Genomic DNA, 19,023 nt, shown 5'->3' with positions numbered 1-19,023 from the left:
AGCAATGCTGCCTGTAAGCTTGTATTACAAATAGCCCTACATTATTACATACGCTATTAATGAGGCCGAGTGAATGAAAGTACACTTTGAATATGCATGACTCTATCCAATGAGCAAGACTTTTGTGTACTGATGAGGTTTTTTTTTTCTCTCCCAAAAAAGGATTAAAATTATTCTTAGAGAAGCATGGCTGCCCAGAGAACAGTAAAATAAATGTACTTAGACCACAGAGTCATACTATACTCAGATGAAATATACAGATGCTAGAAGAATGCCTTTGACTCTACCTACAATTTTGGAAACTTATGCATATCCTGTCCTTCAAAAGGAATATTCCTTAACTTCAAGCAGCTGCGTCATTACAATTTCTAAGAAAAAATTAATGATTTTGGTGGAGATCCCTAAAAGTAGGCAAGGTTAAATAAACCTTTTGAGTACAAAGCCTTCCCTTCCACAGTAAGGAACACTAGTTAAAAGGCTGGGGAATGGGTAAATTATTGCACCAAATGGCTAAGAATTAATCTCTGCTGACTAGCTGTAATCTAACGAGGCGTCTGTGTCCCAGGGAGCCCGCAGCATGTCCCTGGCGGTATGTGCAGTGTGTCGAGTCTGCGTGGCACCCTTTGTCCTCGCTCACAGGCGGCCTTTCCCCTCATTGTCCATAATATCCTCATGCATCTGGGACGCGTGGAATGCATTCATACTAACAGACTTACCATTGTTTTCTCTCAGAAGCTTTGTTGAGCAAAGACTGCATCACGGTTACTGATAATTATATTGCTTAATTAATCAAGACAAAAAAAATTTGCAAATCATTGCCTGGTTGCCAAGCAGGGAGATAAAAAATGACAACAATACAAGCTGAAGCAATATAACAAAAGTAACAGCTATCTGATCAGAAATTCTTATATAATGAAGCTATTAATGCTAAATCGGTTAATATTAACATTGCTCCAGGTGTCTCTACTTAGATGCAAACAAAAAGGCTAACATTATGGATATAAAAGGCCAAATGTTGCCATGGATTCTGTAACCTGATAGAGAGGACAGCCTTTTCATTTGATTAGGGAATGCAATTTAAATACCAGGGACTGAAGCCAAACAAACAGACTTTCCCTCTGCAAGCCTCTTGCATTCACCCTGGGGTCAGTGGTTGGTGAACAAAAGGTCAGCCACACTTGCCCTGGAAATGTCTGGATTAATTTTATTACATTGTAATGGTTTGTACTTTAAATGTAAGGATAATACTAAATTTCCAGTTGGCCATTATTCTCTTCTTCCCTTTAGGCTTTTTGAATTAAAATATTAAGAAAGCAATTTGCTCAATTCATCTTGTTAGAATTTATAGCCAAATTCATAAAATGTGCAAACATTTTATAAGAAAGTTTACAAGGTATGTTAATAATTACATTCATGCATTATCAGTGTACTACCTTTTAAAAAATCACTTTTGATTCTATAAAGTGAATTAAAATGCCTTGCATGTTTTTTATTTAAAAATAAAGGTGACATTAAATGACATTTTAGAGGCCCATGTTGAAAATGAGCTAATAAAGCCAATTAATCCATACTAAATATTAAAGAAACACATTTCCTCTTTCTGAAAGCTACAAGACACGAAATTCACTGGTTCCCTTATATTAAAATTTTTCAGTTTAATTCTTTAAACTAGTGCTCTTCATGGACAAACACAAATGTTAGCACCAAGAGCCATTTTCATACACAAAACTGAGAGCTTTACGCACATGGACATCAGAATAAAAAATGATACAAATATTTAATATGAAGTGACTTTTGGCATCTGAGTTCCCTGAATAGAAAAGAGAGTTCCCTTTATGTCAGGCTTTGCAACAGCCAGAATGGGACTTTTATGAATTCAGGAGTTGACCCGCACTGCATCTACTCTGAGAATAATAAGCATGTTAAACTTGGAATTCATTAAGTATTCTCTCTCCATAGTAGGAAGAAGAAGAAGAAAGAAGAAGAAAGAAGAAGGAAGAAGAAGAGGAAGAGGAAGAGGAAGAGGAAGAAGAAGAAGAAGAAGAAGAAGAAGAAGAAGAAGAAGAAGAAAGAAGAAAGAAGAAAGAAGAAAGAAGAAAGAAGAAAGAAGAAAGAAGAAAGAAGAAAGAAGAAAGAAGAAAGAAGAAAGAAGAGCTAACACTTAAGTAGCTTTTACTCTGGACCATGCACTGTTTGAAGCATTTTCTATTTATTAGCTCATTTAATCCTCACAACATTGACCCTTTAGATTAGGTCATAAATCCTAATATGAACAATAAACCTGTTGTCTATTATTTCAAAGCTTTAAAAGAGAGTTTTCAGAAGGGTAACTTTCAGCTCCTTCAGGAGAACAACTTGAAATGAAAATGAAGATTATACTTACTATCAAGCTGAAAAACACAAAGTCATTCCTCTTGAGAGATGGCTTAATATGCTAATGTTTAAGAACTTTAAAAACACCCTTCTGTTAGTAATTCTAAAACAAAAACAAGTTGCTACATAAAGCATGGCTAAGATACCACTAAAGGTATGACAAGGATCGAAACTGCAGCCAATTTAGTACACAGCACACAGATCATTGGATTGTTCCAGCTCTTCCCATGATCAATACCAATCGACATGGCTGAACTGATTCTGCAGCAAGGTGCTCCAATTGTTGAAACTCATCACATGGGCCGTGCTCCAGAGGCCCAGCCTCTTTGTGGACATGCCTGCAATCCTGCAGGATTGACCCCATTAGCACAGTCAGAGGTTTGGCAAGTGCCTGTACACCAGGCAAGCTTGGATTCCATACCCACGGTTCTCCACAAAATGCTAGATGTGATATGGGGTTCCTTCAACTCTTATTATTAATCAACATACCCAAAATTTCAAGTTACAATTTTTCAAAAGTATAAAATTTAGAAAACTTAAAACATTTACAAAATAATAAATTTGACATTATAATTTCCAAAATGTAAAGTAATACAATAACAAAATTTTGTGCTCATGATGAAAAATTCTTTGAAAATCCCAATTCATATTTAATTCCTATAAAGCATGCATAATTCAGATACATGTAAGACATTCAACAACTGGATGAGAGTCCCCTTTAACATATTTGTATCATTGATTTTCAATGACAGTGAATCACACGACAAATGCTTTATGAGTCAGTATAATAATGCAATAAAAACGACGTACCTCAGGTTTCTTCGTTATCGAGATGAAGAACATGTGATTCTTCATTGGGTAAATAATGATTGAAACATCTCCAAAGGCGGTTGGGATAATACCCCTGCGGTAGTCTCTGGAGTGTTCAGACCAGACGATATGGACCTCGTCATTCCCCAAGTGACGAAGCTGCAGCAGCAAATTGGCTCTTTATTAATCAGGGTGATAACAGCAGTTTATGAGGGGTCATGGCTTACAAATTGAATTATAAAAATCAAAGGCCAAAAAAAGTTCACTATCAAAAAAGACTACACCACTGATGTTCTTCTGTGAGGATTTTAAAAAGCACAAGTGCATAAAAACACAGTCTGTCTTCTTAGTGCGTTGGTACTAAGATAAGGCATGCAAGCTTCGCAGGCACATTACAGCTGGATGGGACTGAGGTCTTTGTAAGAATTTATTTTCTAATGGAATTTTACTCCTGCATCAGAGTCCTATGCTTTGTATTGCTGAATATGTTTCTAAACAATTAACAGCATGCGTCTTTTATTCCACATTGCAGTTGTGCTTTATGAGACTCTCAATTCAATGGTTACTATGAACATAAGAATATGAACATAAGAGAACATAAGCCATTACAACACAATTGTTATCTAATGTATAAGAAACTAGATTTGTGACAAACCTTTAAGAAAAGGATGTATAAAATTACCTTTGCTTAGGAAATAAATAACTATTGCTTAAGTCTGATAAGAATACCCCTACCTAGCATTTAAAGAGTGCTTACTGTATAGAAGGCATGTTCACACATATTGTCTCATTTAATCTTCCCACTAACTCTCTGAGGTAGATGACATCATCTTCATCTTATTGTACAAAAAAGAAATGGGCGCTCAGGAAGGTGAAGGCACCACCTACCCGAGGGTGCATGAGCAGCAGTGACAGAGCGGGCCCAGGACATGCACTGGGCTTCCAATTCAGGGTCATTTTCACTGTCTCAAAGCTACCTAAGCCTGCACCCAAAGTTATTTTACTGTCATTGCTTAGCAGTGTAGCCCACTTGTTTTATCATCTTATATACAAAGAGTCTGTAAAGAACAAAAGCAAATCACAGACTCCTGGCCTCTTTGAGGAGGCCTTACTAGAAAGATCTCCAAAACAAGACCCCTTGAGAGTTCTTTCAGGCCCAGGCTTTGTCAGGCGTAAGAACACCCTTGATCAATCTCCTGCACAATGACTGTACCATCTCAAGCTGGAGAAAGCTCACACGAAATCATTTAAGTGACAAAGAATCAAAGTGTGACTAAAATAAACTAGATTATAAAGATTAAAATGTTGGCCAAAATTGAAGTTCTGAAACCACAAAGGCTGGTAAGGTCCTCTGACATCTTCTGGGAATTTGAGATTCTCGTTCTCTCACATGGAACTGCAGAAGGATGCTCTCCAGCACCACGAACAAGTATTTCTTGCTTGCATATCTAACAGATGAACACTAAAAATGACTAAATTCAGAAGCAGTTTAATAAAATAGAGATGTGTCAAATCTAACATTTTAGTTTTGTCTTAAAGTATTTTTTAAAAGATGTTCTGGAATACTATGTATTTAAAACGTGTTAGCATAAATACAATTTTCTTTAGACTATTGGACCACAAAAAGAAAATCTCAGGTGACCCCAACATAGCCTCTTTTCTATTGATAAGGCTACAAAAGGAAGCTCATTTGCTGCAATGCCTCTTTATTCTTCACTCTCTCATACTTCTGGGAATGATTGTACGGCCAATTATTTAAAAAGTGACCTGTGCCTATACCATTGTACCTATACTGAGGGGTGCACGATTCAACTGTGTTTGAATGTGGGCTCTGAGACAAATGCAACTGCGGGTGCTGAGCACAAGTCATGATGATCCAGAACAATTTAATGGCATCTACGACTTTCTAATGGCAAAATTACCCAGTACGTCATTTTTTTCCTTCCCCCTTCCCATATAAAGGTAAAAGAATAGGAGGCAAAAGGTGTAGCCAACCCCTTACATAGTTTTAAACAAAATACAACACTGGGCCTCCTAGTGGTGCTGAACAGCTCTTTCTATTTCTCCATTCCTATATTTGCTACAGCTTTTCTTTTTCTTTTTTCTTTTTAATAAAACATGCAAAGACATTACAATACACTCCTAAATTCAGTCCTTTTGAAGTAAAAACATGGTAGCCAGCATCACCAAGAACCTAATATAGGTATGTTCTCAGGGAAATACGAATAGTATCTAACTGGCACTGTAAGGGGAATTTAGACCTGCAGAAGGCAGTCGTGAGAACTGGGGCTATCCCAGAATCCACACTTACAGCCCTCACCCTGCAAAGACAGCCAGCTTCAGAGTGGCTCTGGGTCCCTTCGTATAATGCTTGCACAAATGTCTGAATGGAAACACCTACTAAACACCCCTCAAACGTGCTGCCACCACCTGATGTGGGTGCTCTAGTATCTGTGACAGCTCCTTTTGATCCACAAGTCCACAAGTATTAGTTGCAAAACATTAACTGTGAGGTAATACCGTGATTATTGAAATTTTGTAGTTACTTTCCCATTTTAAATTGGGTTACTCAACTACATAACCTAAGTATCTCTTAATTTTACTTGCATCTGTATTCTCAGAACTACAGCAAGGGAGGGTAGTTTCACACTAATAGACCCATCCTCCCAGTGTGGCAATTCTGTCATTAAGGAAAAGCTATTTTTGTGTGGTAATGATATGATATATTCATCATCTCAAAGCTGCTTTCAGTGACATGTGACTCAGACTTCTGGATACGTCATAGTTTAACTAGCTAAATCACAAAACTAAAAGCTAAGGCCATGGGAACAACCGGCTGATAAATCTGGAGCAAAGGGCAAAAATATGGCTTCTTTTGCCTATAAGAAAACAGGTAGGTAAAATAAATAAAATTCATCTGGGCAAACTGTCAACCACGTCAGAACATACAGAATACTCTGGACACCTCAAAGTGCTGCCCAATTTAAAGAAGAGTCCATCATGGAGACCTAATTTTGTGAATACTAAAGAACTGTGATTAGAGGCCCTCAAATTAGAAACCCACCAGTGAGTTCAGTGAGTGCATACAAGTCAAGTTGATCTGGTTCCTATGTAACTGGAGAAGAATGATGAGTCTCCTGGAATGGAGCCGGTGTTTATGTTAGCTACTCCTTCAACTGCACAACAGGCTCCAGAATGCCTGGATACTCATCAGGCTCAGAACAAATGCTCAGATTTTAAGTCTTAAGAAATCAATCCCAGCCCCACAACTTTTCATCCTAACAGAGTTTTAAAGTCCCTTTGCCTAAGCCATTCTGTCTGTTGTTGCTGCCAGGCTGCACGCCACTGGTGGCACTGGTCATGGTACACACCTAATAGGCTGACCTCCTTTCTCAACTAATTGCATTACATCGCCAGCTGGCTCCAGAAGGAGTCGTCTGTTTGATTGAAGAATTCCTGCTCCTCAGTGGGCCCGGCTGCTACTTTTACTAAGTAACAGTCAGGCCTGACATCCCCATTGTTCAGCTGACAGTGTGCCCATCCTAAAATCTAAGTTTTATTTGTAAATTAACCAAGAAACTTCCTGCCAGAACAGCGCTGCCTGGAGACTGATAATGTGGGCCTTTCATCCCTTTTCACTCGTACTGTATCACTGCCAATTTGTTTTTTATGTGGCTGGCCAGCCTGAGGCTATAAAAGCCTTGTAAGACATAAGTGCAATTATAGTCCTGGAGTCAAATGAATTGGACAAATCCAATAGCACAGCTCTGTCCCCACTCTGCAAACCCCTACAGCAGTTAGATTAGCTGTGAAAAATCTAATCTAGCTAGAGCTAACAAATTTCTGCAGTGAAGGATCAAGAGTTCAGTATGGGGTTGCAACCGGATTGCAGAATTGAAAAAGTCCCCCCGTGATGGGGGCAGAAGAGAGCATGAATCACTTTAGAATTTTGTAGCTCATTTTTAAGCTGTTAGGGACAATTTAGTTAGAATAAGACAAGGAACTGTGGGCTGCTGTTACTGTGACTGATTTTTAGTCTAGCTGTGAGACATCTGATAAAGAGAGTTTATCACTAATGATGCTAAATCTTAGAGCTGCAAAAGGTATCAGCTGAATTTTGATTATTACAGTAGGGAATCTTTCAACCAGGCCAAGTCTTAGAACATTATTTACAGCCTGGCATTTTAACAAGAAAACATGTCTTTTCTCAAAAAAGAAAAAACAGTCCTACTTAAGAAATAATTTTACAAAATATTTTATATTTTAAAAATTGTATCTTTTAACAAAATAATTCTTAGTCATAAGAAAAGTATAGAATATGGTGACACATTTGCAAAGCAGAAATAATTTACAATGTACTGCACATAAAAAAGATGTGTGAGCCCAGCTTAGGATCCTGGTAAGCTACACTAGAGTCTGAGATCCTGGTAAACTCTTGGAGGGCAGAGTTCTCATTGCTGAGAGTTCTACAGCCAGGGGCAGCCATCAAAACCCAACACTGAGGCAGCTCCTCCAAGACCTGTGGGAACCAGCACGTGGTCAGCGCTTCTGACTGTAGTACTGCCACCCCCAGGAGGTCATTATAGCATGCTGGGGCAGGAGAGGGAAAGGCTGCTGAGTTTTTGAATGCAAACTGTGCTTTGTACATCTGAGACACTCGATCGCTATGAAAGTCATCTGTAATTGGGCCATGACTCGAGTTCTGATGTTTCACATGCACTGTTGCCCATCATATACAGGCACACCTCAGAGACATTATACGCTTGGTTCCAGACATATCTGCAATAGGTTTTCTAGATATTGCAAATATTGCAATAAAGCAAATCACACAAATTTTTGTGTGCACTGGGAAAGCAGTATGCCTAAAACTTATGTTTACTATAGTCTATTAAATATGCAATAGTATTATTTCTTAACATACATATATTAATAAAAAAATTCTATTGCTAAAAGCTGCTAATGATTATCTGAGCCTTCAGTGAGTTGTAGTCTTTTTTTGCTGATACAGGGTTTTCCCTTGATGTTGTTGGCTCCTGATTGATCAGGCTGGTGGTTGCTAAAGGCTGGGGTGGCTGTGGCAATTTCTTAAAATAGGATAATGAAATTGCTACATTGATTGACTCTTCCTTTCATGAAAGATTTCTCTGTAGCATGTGATGGTGTCTGACTGCATTTTGCCCACAGCAGAACTTCTTTTGAAATCGGAGTAATACTCTCAAACCCTGTCACTGCTTTACCAATTAAATTTATGGAATATTCTAAATCCTTTGATGTCATTTCAACAATGTTCATAGCATCGTCACTGAGAACAGATTCCTTCTCAAGAAACCCACTTTCTTTGCTTATCCGTAAGAAGCAACTTGTCATCCAGTCAAATTTTATCATGACATTGCAGTAATTCAGCTACATTTTCAGTCTCCGCTTCTAATTCTCTTGCTATTTCTGCTACATGTGCAGTGACTTCCTTCATTGAAGTCTTGAATCTTTTAAAGTCATCCACGAGGGTGGGACTCTACTTTATCCAAACTCCTGTGAATGTTGATATCTTGATCTGTTCCCATGAATCATGAATGTTCCTAATGGCATCTAGAACGGTGAATCCTTTCCAGAAGGTTTTCAATGTTCTTTGCCAGATCCATCAGAGAAATCACTACATATGGCAGCCATAGCCTTATGAAAGTTCTTAAATAGTAAGACTTGAAAGTTGAAATTACTCTTTGATCTGTGGGTTGCAGAATATGGATATTGTGTTAGCAGGCATGAAAAACAACACTATGTCTCCTTCAGAGCTCTTGGGTGATGAGGTACATTGTCAATGAGCAGTAATACTCTGAAATAAATCTCTTATTCTGAGTAGTAGGTCTCAACAGTGGGCTTCAAATCTTCAGTAAACCATGCTCTAAACAGACGTTTTGTTGTTCCATTTACAGAGCACAGGTAGAGTAGATTCAGCATAATGTTTAAGGGTCCTAGAATTTGGGGAATGATAAATGAGCACTGGCTTCAACTTAAAGTCACCAGCTGCATTAGCCCTAACAAGAGACTCAGTCTGTTCCTTTGAAGCTTTGAAACCAAGCATTAACTTTTCCTCTAGTTATGAAAGTGCTAGATAGCACCTTCTTCCAATAGAAGGCTGTTTTTACTACACTGAAAATCTGTTGTTTAGTGCAGCCACCTCCATCAGAGATCTTAGCTAGATTTTCTGGATAAGCTGCAGCTTCTCCATGAGCACTTGCTCCTGCACCTTGCACTTTCATTTTATGGAGACAGCTTCTTTCCTCAAACTTCATGAACCAACCTTGACAAGCTTCAAACTTTTCTTCTGCAGCTTCCTCATCTCTCTCAGCCTTCATAAAATTGAACAGTGTAGGGTCTTGCTCTGGATTAGGTTCTGGCTTACGGGAATGTTATGGCTGGTTTTATCTTCTGTTCAGGCCACTAAAACTTTCTCCATATCAGTAACAAGCTATTTCATTTTCTTATTATTCATGTGTTCACTGGAGTAGCACTTTTAATTTCCTTCAAAAACTTTTCCTTTATGTTCAAAACTTGGGTAAATGCTTAAAGATGTCTAGCTTTTGGCCTATCTCAGCTTTCAATATGTCTTCTAATTGTTCCTAGCTTTTGATTTCTAGTGAGAGACATCCAATTTTTCCTTTCACTTGAATACTTTGAGGCCACACGGGGTTATTAAACGGCCGGTGGGTGAAGCAGTCAGAAAACACCCAACATGTATCAATTAAGTTTGCCATCTTATATGGGCAGTTTGTGGTGTCCCAAAATAATTACGATAGCAACATCAAAGATCACTGATTACAGACCACCATATGAGATGATAATAATAATAATAATAATAATAATAATAAAGTTAGAAACACTGTGAACATTACAAAATGAGACAGAGACACAAATGAGCACCTGCTGTTGGAAAAATGGTGCCGATAGACTTGTTTAAGGGTTGCCACAAATATCCAATTTGTAAAAAATGTAATACCTGTGAAGCGCAATAAAGTGCTGCACAATGAAACAAGGTATGCCTGTACACAGTCCAGACATCCGTGGTTGCAGTGGTGAAAAAGCAAAACCGTGCAATAAAGAAATAAAGCAGGTACAGTGAGGCCAATCTGCCAACATAAAGCACCTGGCTAATGGGGCGGGCAAAAAAGAATCAATTAGACCAACGGGCAATAATGAGGGATGATGGTCAGAGACCGTGCTAAGCAATTTCATAATTTCATAGGAATTATCTCATTTACTTCACTCAACAACCCTGTAACATAGGCTGTGTTTTTTATCTCACTTAATAGATGAAAAACTGAGGCACAGGCTGATGAAATAACTGAATATACATCTGATCCCTGTTGCGCCTGTCACCGGGGTCTGGCTATAACCACCACAGTAGACTCTCCAGTGGCCAGCTTTAGTCAGCACCTGAGGTGCTGCCCTCAGTCCCTTGCATTTATGTGATAGGGAGAGAGAAAGTGGGAATTCTAGGTTCCCCACCTGCTAGCAGGCCAGGTGAGTGCAAATCACAGTTGCTCTGAGACGTTCTCCTCATCTGGAAGCTTACAGAAGCAGATCCAATTAGAGGCTTCTTTCCTAGAGTCAAATGCCTTTTCTTTTAAGGCGCTCCTCACTTTTAACACAGGGTCGCCTGAGGCAAACATCCTGCAGGTTGGAAGGTAAAGGCCAAGTTCCCTGAGGGAGGTTCCTCAGGGGTGGATAAGGTTTCCTTTGACTTCTAAGGAAAACTGGCCACAGAGCAAGTTGAAGAATAAAAGGTAAGGGGCAACAGTGGGGCTGCTGGGCAGCTGCACACCTGCACTTAAGTTGACAGATGCTGCCAAATCGCTCTGTAGCAAGCCTTGGAGGGGCCTGCTTTCCCAGAGCCCCACCAGGACAGGGTTATCATACTTTGTAACCTTTGACAATCTGTGAGATCAAAAATGTCATTTTCCATCAGGTAATATTCACGGGAGGGAAGATGCAAAAGTAACATTTAAGACCCTTTCTTTTCCTAAACCTTAATCTCAGGGTCGTAGAGTTCAGAGGAAACCATCTCAGTGTGCGTTCTACCTTTGTATTTGTCTGTCTTAGGAGAACCTCACCAACAAACCAGGGCAGCTAAGAATGGTGCCTGAGGAGACCCCTTACCTTTTTGGTGAGGGAATCGTCTGAGTCTGACGGCATTCGAGTGGAAACGTGGAAAATCACTTCCACAGTCGAGGTAGCATAGTAAGGGGCCGTCTGCCCGGTGCTGCCATTGCGCTGAAGGCCACCCATGAACCCACAGTGGGTGGAGAGATCCACCTGACAAAGGTCACAAAGAAGAAAGAGTAAGGATCAAAAATGAGCTGTTCTTTCACTAAGCAGGACTCTGAATTCACAAAAACATAAATTATTTTCATTTTTATATCTTTCTTTCTGATTACAAACAAATGTAATACAAAGTTAGACCAGATTAAAATGTTAAAGAAATAAAAAACATTAAAAATGAAAGTGCTCTATAATCATATCAACTGAATAAAACCACTATCAAACTTTTGGTATATAATCTCTAACTTTTTTCCCACCTGTATGTATAAATGTATGTGTGTGTATATATATATGTGTGTGTATACATAGGTTCCGTATTGATGGAATTTGGGGGTTTCTGCTTCTTCAAATCAGAAAGCACACTCAAAGGAGTGTTCTTCTAAGACGCTGGGTCAAAAGGTACCAATATTAAAAATATTCAGCAAACTTTGCTAAACTGCCTTTCAAAAGGGTTGAACAACCACTTCACACCACTGCTGAAAGTTTATGAGTCATAATTCATTTTAAAGTCACGGCATGAGTGTTCACTTCTTAGTGTCTTTATCCAAAATGTTTAACTTGTCATAGACTAGTATTCTTTCAGTAAAACACCTATTCTAACACATATGAAAAAAGAAATAGAAGAATCTCCTCCATGCCAAATATAGTAAACATATACTCTTAAAACTCTAATTGATAAGGTATGACTTAAAAATATATTAAATAATAACTATATTCTATGACAAATTAGAAGTAGCCTTACTTGTGAGAACAATGATTTACTGGAAGTGCAGTAACTGTTAGACTCAAACCTACTTGCCTTAGTAAGGATGTCGTTTTGACTCTCATGTACTCTTACCCTGTCCCCATCCCTGTCCCCTTACCCTGTCCTCAGTCCCCTTGCTAGCATTGAGCTCTCAAAGGCACCCAGAAAGTTTTTCACAGCACAGGTACTCAAGAAACTAATAAAAAATAAGGAAATTGGCCGGATGCGGTGGCTCACGCCTGTAATCCCAGCACTTTGGGAGGCCAAGGCAGGTGAACCACGAGGTTAAGAGATCAAGATCATCATGGCCAACACGGTGAAACCCCGTCTCTACTAAAAATACAAAAAAATTAGCTGGGCGTGGTGGTGCGTGCCTGTAGTCTCAGCTACTTGGCAGGCTGAGGCAGGAGAAGAGCTTGAACCCGGGAGGTGGAGGTTGCAGTGAGCCAAGATCATGCGACTGCACTCCAGCCTGGTGACAGAGCAAGACTCTGTCTAAAAAAAGAAAAGAAAAAAGAAAAAAATAAGTAAATTATTTTAGATATGTTGATTTCCATTGTAACTACTACTAAGTCTTTCAGATTCTAGGAATTTTTTTGTTTAGGTTTATGTTTTGGGGGGAAAGGTGTGTGTGTGTGTGTGTGTGTGTGTGTGCGCGCGCGATATGTCTGTATGTCAGAGTACCATTTAATAAAGAAAAAAATAAACTTTTCCAACATCAATCATCCTGAGATCTACCTTAGGGAAATAGGTTGATAGCTAAACCATCATGGCTATCATATTATATTTTCATTGCAACTTTTGACTTCATCCAACTCTTTCTTCATCTTTTCACCCATCAAGTCATTGACTTCTTCTTCAATCTCCATACTGTGGCCAAAGCCATTGCTTCTCTGCCCACATTTGTCTTCTCTTACTACAAACTGTCTATGGCTGGGAGAGCCCATCTGACTATTCAGTTCTGATAAAAAGCAAATGAAAAAATATTAAGAGGAAAGTTAAAGGAAAACAAAAGTTCACGTATTAAATACTGACAAGCAACTAATAGATGTCAAATCCAATAAATTCTTCAATTCCAGAACTCTACCTATGCTATATTTGAATGCAAAAGCACATGTAAAAACTTATACAATGTCTAGTTTGGACACATCTTTAAATAGTGCTGGTCAATAAACACCTACTGAATGAAATGCATTACCTCCCATCCAAGTCCAGCAACAAAGTCTTCATATGCTTGGCTTCCTCCTTCGTTAGAGAGGATTGAACACTTGTCTTCTTGACCTTCAGCAATGTAAAACACTGCGATTTTGTGTGTCTCACGGCTATAAATTTTTAAATTTAAAGGAGTTAGAATTCTTATACGTAAAATTTTACTTCACTACTATTAATACCACCAGCATGACTTCTACCACTGAGCTTACATTTACTGAGAACCTGCTAGGGGTCAGTGTTCTGAGATGGTCTGACACATGATCTCATTTATTCTTCACAAATGTGCTAAAGAGATGAGTATTATTATCACCTCCCTAGCAGAGGTGGTTGAACGGAGGCACAGAAAGTGAAACAAAAAGCACACCCAGCAAGCAGGGGATGGGAACTGCGGCAAGGCCATCTGCTTCCTGAGACCATACCCTCAGATACAAGATACACTGACCAGCAGGTTGGGGCACATCATTTGGTAAGTTCTCTGTTTTTGGTAAAAAATAATCTTTTAAAGTATTTCAAATAGATATAAATTGTGAATAGATCTATGTGACTGTCCGTATTTAACTCATACTTTAGGCTACTGGGTGGCTCTGTGATTGGAATTATAAAATATGCCACGATTTTATGAGAAAAAGAATATCCTTCCAAGCAGAACACACTTAGGTATTTTCTTCATGAAGGGGTTTACTAACTCCTGGGCTCTGACTATTCTGAGGGTGCCTGACAAGGTGGACGGCTAGTCAGGGGAACCCCTTTTAGCCAAAACCTTCCATCTGCTTGTTCCAAGATAGATCTGGGATACTCTGGTATTAAATCAAGCAAAAGTGATGTGCACTTTGAAAAAAGAAGCCCTGCCATTTTCTCTTTTGTACATCTAGCATACTGCTTTGTATACAGTAGGTGTTCAGTTAAATCTCTGTTACTGAGCAGATATATAGGTGATACATTTGAATGCATTAATAATAAATTTCTACAAATTATACCCTGGAGTAAAGCGACAAAACACCTGGGGCTGTACCAAGCATTTGGTGATAGTTTAGAGACGAAAACACTGTTCTTATTCAAATGGAGCTTTAATTACGAATCATTCATTCCCTAGCCCAATCATCCAAGAGTTATGGTTTTTTTTAAAGTTTCGATGTCCACTTCCAGAGCGGTTCCACCTTTCTCCTTTTTTTGCACTACATTCTGATAAATCTCATAGGAATAACTGTAAAGTTCTTAAATACAGAAATATTTGTTCTGTCAATTTGTTTAATATTTCAACATTGTAATTTGATTAGATATCATATTAGTGGAACTGAGCTCCATATTTTAACAAATTCTCTAAGATTTCCTTCTGTGTGCATTATTTCTCTACTTCATAATCAGAACTAATTGACTCTCAATTAAAAAGTTACACAAATAACTGGAGGAAGAGAGTTCTCTCCTTTTACTAAGATAGCTTATTCACTTCCCCCATAGGTTATATGTAATAAACATATTTGGAAGAAGAATTAGAAAATACAGAAAGAAAAGAGAAGAATAAAAATCACTAGCAATTTCAACAGATAATAAGCAAAGAACATAGCCGTTACTCCATTTTAGGATGCACTTTTGCATGCACATATGAGAAGCTACTACATTCTGCTTTACAACAGATTTTTTCACTTAAAATATCTGTGAACACTTTTTTTTATTGTGGTAAAATATACATATCACAAAATTCACCATTTCAACCATTTTTTAGTGTGAAGACTTTTATATCATGTGCTTCTACAACAGACATGATTGTAACAACATTCCATTATATTAATATGTCATAGCCCAAATCCTCATTTAGGTTGCTTCCATTTTAAAAGACACTTTCACGTAATCTTTAATACATCTTAAAGATAATCTTTAATGTTTTTAATCTTTTCACAATATCTGTTTTTTGAGACAGTCTCACTTCATCACCCAGGCTGGAGTGCAGTGGTGTGATCTCAGCTCACTGCAACCTCCGCCTCCTGTGTTCACGTGATTCTTGTGCCTCAGCCGTCCCAGTAGTTGGGACTACAGGTGCATGCCATCACACACCACCACACCTGGCTAATTTTTTATTATTATTTTTAGTAGAGACAGGGTTTCACCATGTTGGCCAGGCTGGTCTTGAACTCCTGATCTCAGGTGATCCACCCACCTTGGCCTCCCAAAGTGCTGGCTTTATAGGCTTGAGCAACATGCCCAGCCCGAATATCTTTAATATGTCCTTAAAATAAATTTAGAAAGCTTGTCCTCATGCAGCAGGAAGCCCTGAAAGTGCCACACCATTCACTGCCCTGAGCAACAGGCAGGGGACACCAATGGCGTAGAATCTGACTAGACTATTTCAAGTGCTACAAAAATTTGGGCACTTGGATAATAACAGAAACCATAACCTATGACCTAAAAGACTGCCTCTTTCAACAAAGGTGGAGAAGTATAGTTATTCAATTTCTATCTGCAGGTCTCTCTACATATGTAAAAAATCCTCAGCATTTAATTTTTCTTTGTTTTATAGACTTTACATACATAAAGACAACCTCAGGTTTATCTACAATGTTTCAGTTTATTCTCCTTAAAATCTAAGCTTTTCCATTGCAGCTGTTCCTAAGTCCTTGAGCCCTCATTAACTCAATGTGGGAGCACAAGAGAGCTAAGCCTGAATGATGGGGCTGACCAATGTGAGTGTGAGGAAAGATGACCTTTAGTTGTAAACATTCATCAAATTTCACGTTCTCCAAAATGTTAGTACACAGAGAGCCTGCTAGGATGCAGAAGCTGTGTCTGGCCTTATTAGAACCATGCTTTTGAAATGGTAATTAGCACATCAACAGCACTTCACATCCATAAGAAGCACACCAATGTATGAAGGAGCAGGTAATTCAGAAACACACATACATGAAATTAACAATCTCCCCTTCCTCATTAGAATGCACTGTTCTTTCTTATTAGGAATAGACCAGAATAGCTCAGTTTCCTTGTGCTGTCACATGAAAAAGCCAAAGGAAAGCATGATTTTAACATCCACCTCCCCATGCAGTGGCAAGAAGGCATTTATATCTAAAAGGGAAGCCCACTGTGATTTGTATGTACATTCATCATAGCATTGACAATCTAGACCATAGCTGCAAGATAGCCTCAACTTTTCCAAAGAACATGTTAAGAAGGAACTATGCATCAAGAGCAGTGAGATAAATTGATAACAGAATTAAACAGAAATGTTCAAAATGAAAGTTGACAGACAAGGTATTTTCTTACCTGCTACCTGACCAAAATACAGGGCAGTCTAGATTTCTCAAAGCTGAGGAGTACCAGACTTATTTCTAGTTTCTTCAAAAAGAATCTTCAAAACACCCTTCACCTTAAAATAAGTTGATACCCACTTGATGTCAGGAAGACACTAAATCCAGGAGTTGGGGTTTTAAGTGAAGGTTGATCAAGGCGCAGGGAGGGGACTGCCACTCAGCTATTCAAAGCCGTATTTCACTGCAACAGTACCCCAGGGAGCTAATTCAATTGTACCTCATGCAACTAAAGTGCATTAACACTCAACAAATTGACCGCAATTACATGAAACCAAGTATTCACTTAATACTAAGAAGCCTGGAATAATTCAGCATATGCTTAAAAAGCTGAGTGTGGAACCCAAATGACTGCTTATTTAATACCAAAGGAAGGAGGGAGAGGATGGTGAATCCCTGAGTTCTTCAGAATAAATCCCTTACAGAATTTCCATAGAAAAGTTGATCTATGTTCCTCTAGAGAAAAGGAATCACAAGAACAATCAGGAAATGGAATACAGTGAAGGGCAAGGTGAGAAATGGCAGCTTCAGGTTTTTCATTTCTAATGACTTTAAAAAATTATTCAAATTCAAATCTTTTACTGTTTCACCTGATAAGTCAGGAAATAAAGACATTTAAAATGGCAATGGAGCTGCAGGCTTCTGGACAGAGAATGGCTCCTTTATCCAGGTAAAATTACAAATGAATATTTTAATTCTGTGTTTTTATAAAAATGTCTGTATATTTCTTGATACTGAAATATGTATCACTCTCCAGAGAAGAGTAAGGCCACCTAGGGAAAAAGGCCCTCATATCCCCTTCTGCAGAGGGAATCAGGTTTGGAACAGCCATCCTGTCACATTCCCAAGACTTGGAAACATACACGAAACAGTTCATGCCTCAACATGTGTGTAGATATGAGATGCAATAAGAGGTCCTGAGTGACCTGGGAGACAGGTGGGAAAGTAGAAGGGTGAAGAAAAGAAAAGAAAAAAAGAAAAGAAAACTTATGCCCTTCTGATTCCCACAAAATGGTCAACACAAACAAATCCATCTTAATAACACATGCTTCTGAAGGATGGAAACAATACACAGCTGTAAGTTTAATATTATTTTATCTACTCAGTCCTTAGTGACATTACCAAAGGACCTTTCTGAAACATAATCTTCCAAGTGTTTAAAAGAAAATTCCAACTGGACTTTGCTAGTTGGGTTTACATCCAATTCAAGAATTCAAAACACCAAAGAAGAAACACAGTTGTGAAGGTGATATGCAAATAATACTGACATGAACCAAGAGTTTGCTTGACAATAAAATTTAAGCATGTGTCACTTTGAGTTTTGATCAAAACTTTAAAATAAACAATAACACCATCACAAAGCCACTGAAACACACGATGGTGAAAATACTCATTCAGCAGGCTATAACTCATCACTGTAAGTGCAAGCAGGAGAAGCTCACGACTTAGAAGAGAAGCATGAGAGTGGATGAATGAAGGATTTAATGAATGGAATAAAGAGCTCTAGTAATTTTCTGAAATTCTAGGATATGACTTTGGTCAAGACAAAGCAGGACTCTGTTATTTCCTTTCTTCCTTCTCACTTCTCAGACAGCAACTGCACCACCCTTTAAAACATATAGCTCAAAACGGATTTAAAATTTATGAGTTAACGAGTAGTAAGAAAATGTAATGAATAAAATATAGTGTGAAGAGTTGAAAATAAACTTGAGGAAAACAACCTGAATTTTAATTTGAGAGCTGAGAGAATATTAGAATATTCCTAAGTGGAATAAAGGGGAATGAAGTTTTTTTTTTTTTTTTTTTTAAGAGGTTTTTTTTAAAAACTAAAGATTAAGGAGGCATCTTATTCTCTTCAAAACTTTGAAACATCTGTTATGTACCAAGTACTATACTTATTCTTGACTTACATGATTTTGGAAACACACATTCCCCAAATCAAACACTTTTCATGGTTGTGAGCTCATCTATAGAAACGCTTCTGAGATAGTATAGAACGGGGTGGATCTGAGAGTCTGGCCAGTTTTGGAGAATGAGGCTTATTAACAGAGAGTTATTAATTACAACACACTAGTTTTTTTTTTTATTTATTTTTTATTTTTTATTTTATTTTTGTTTATTATACTTTAAGTTCTAGGGTACATGTGCATAACGTGCAGGTTTGTTACATATGTATACTTATGCCATGTTGGTGTGCTGCACCCATCAACTCGTCAGCACCCATCAATTCATCATTTATATCATGTATAACTCCCCAATGCAATCCCT

General features: G+C 38.2%; 1 protein-coding gene across 1 annotated transcript in view; it reads right to left on the bottom strand.

Moving 5' to 3' along the window:
- Positions 1-19,023, bottom strand: part of RALGAPA2 (Ral GTPase activating protein catalytic subunit alpha 2) — a 318,996-nt gene that overhangs the window by 101,414 nt on the left and 198,559 nt on the right. The window contains 3 exon segments of the mRNA XM_017882965.1: positions 3,184-3,342; positions 11,338-11,493; positions 13,443-13,566. Coding sequence (XP_017738454.1) covers positions 3,184-3,342; positions 11,338-11,493; positions 13,443-13,566 — 439 coding nt within the window.

Source organism: Rhinopithecus bieti, unplaced genomic scaffold (genome assembly GCF_001698545.2).
Source record: "Rhinopithecus bieti isolate Rb0 unplaced genomic scaffold, ASM169854v2 scaffold_641, whole genome shotgun sequence".
Classification (NCBI taxonomy): domain Eukaryota; kingdom Metazoa; phylum Chordata; class Mammalia; order Primates; family Cercopithecidae; genus Rhinopithecus; species Rhinopithecus bieti.
The sequence above is the reverse complement of the archived record's forward strand: the minus strand, read 5'-3'. Positions and strand labels throughout refer to the sequence as shown.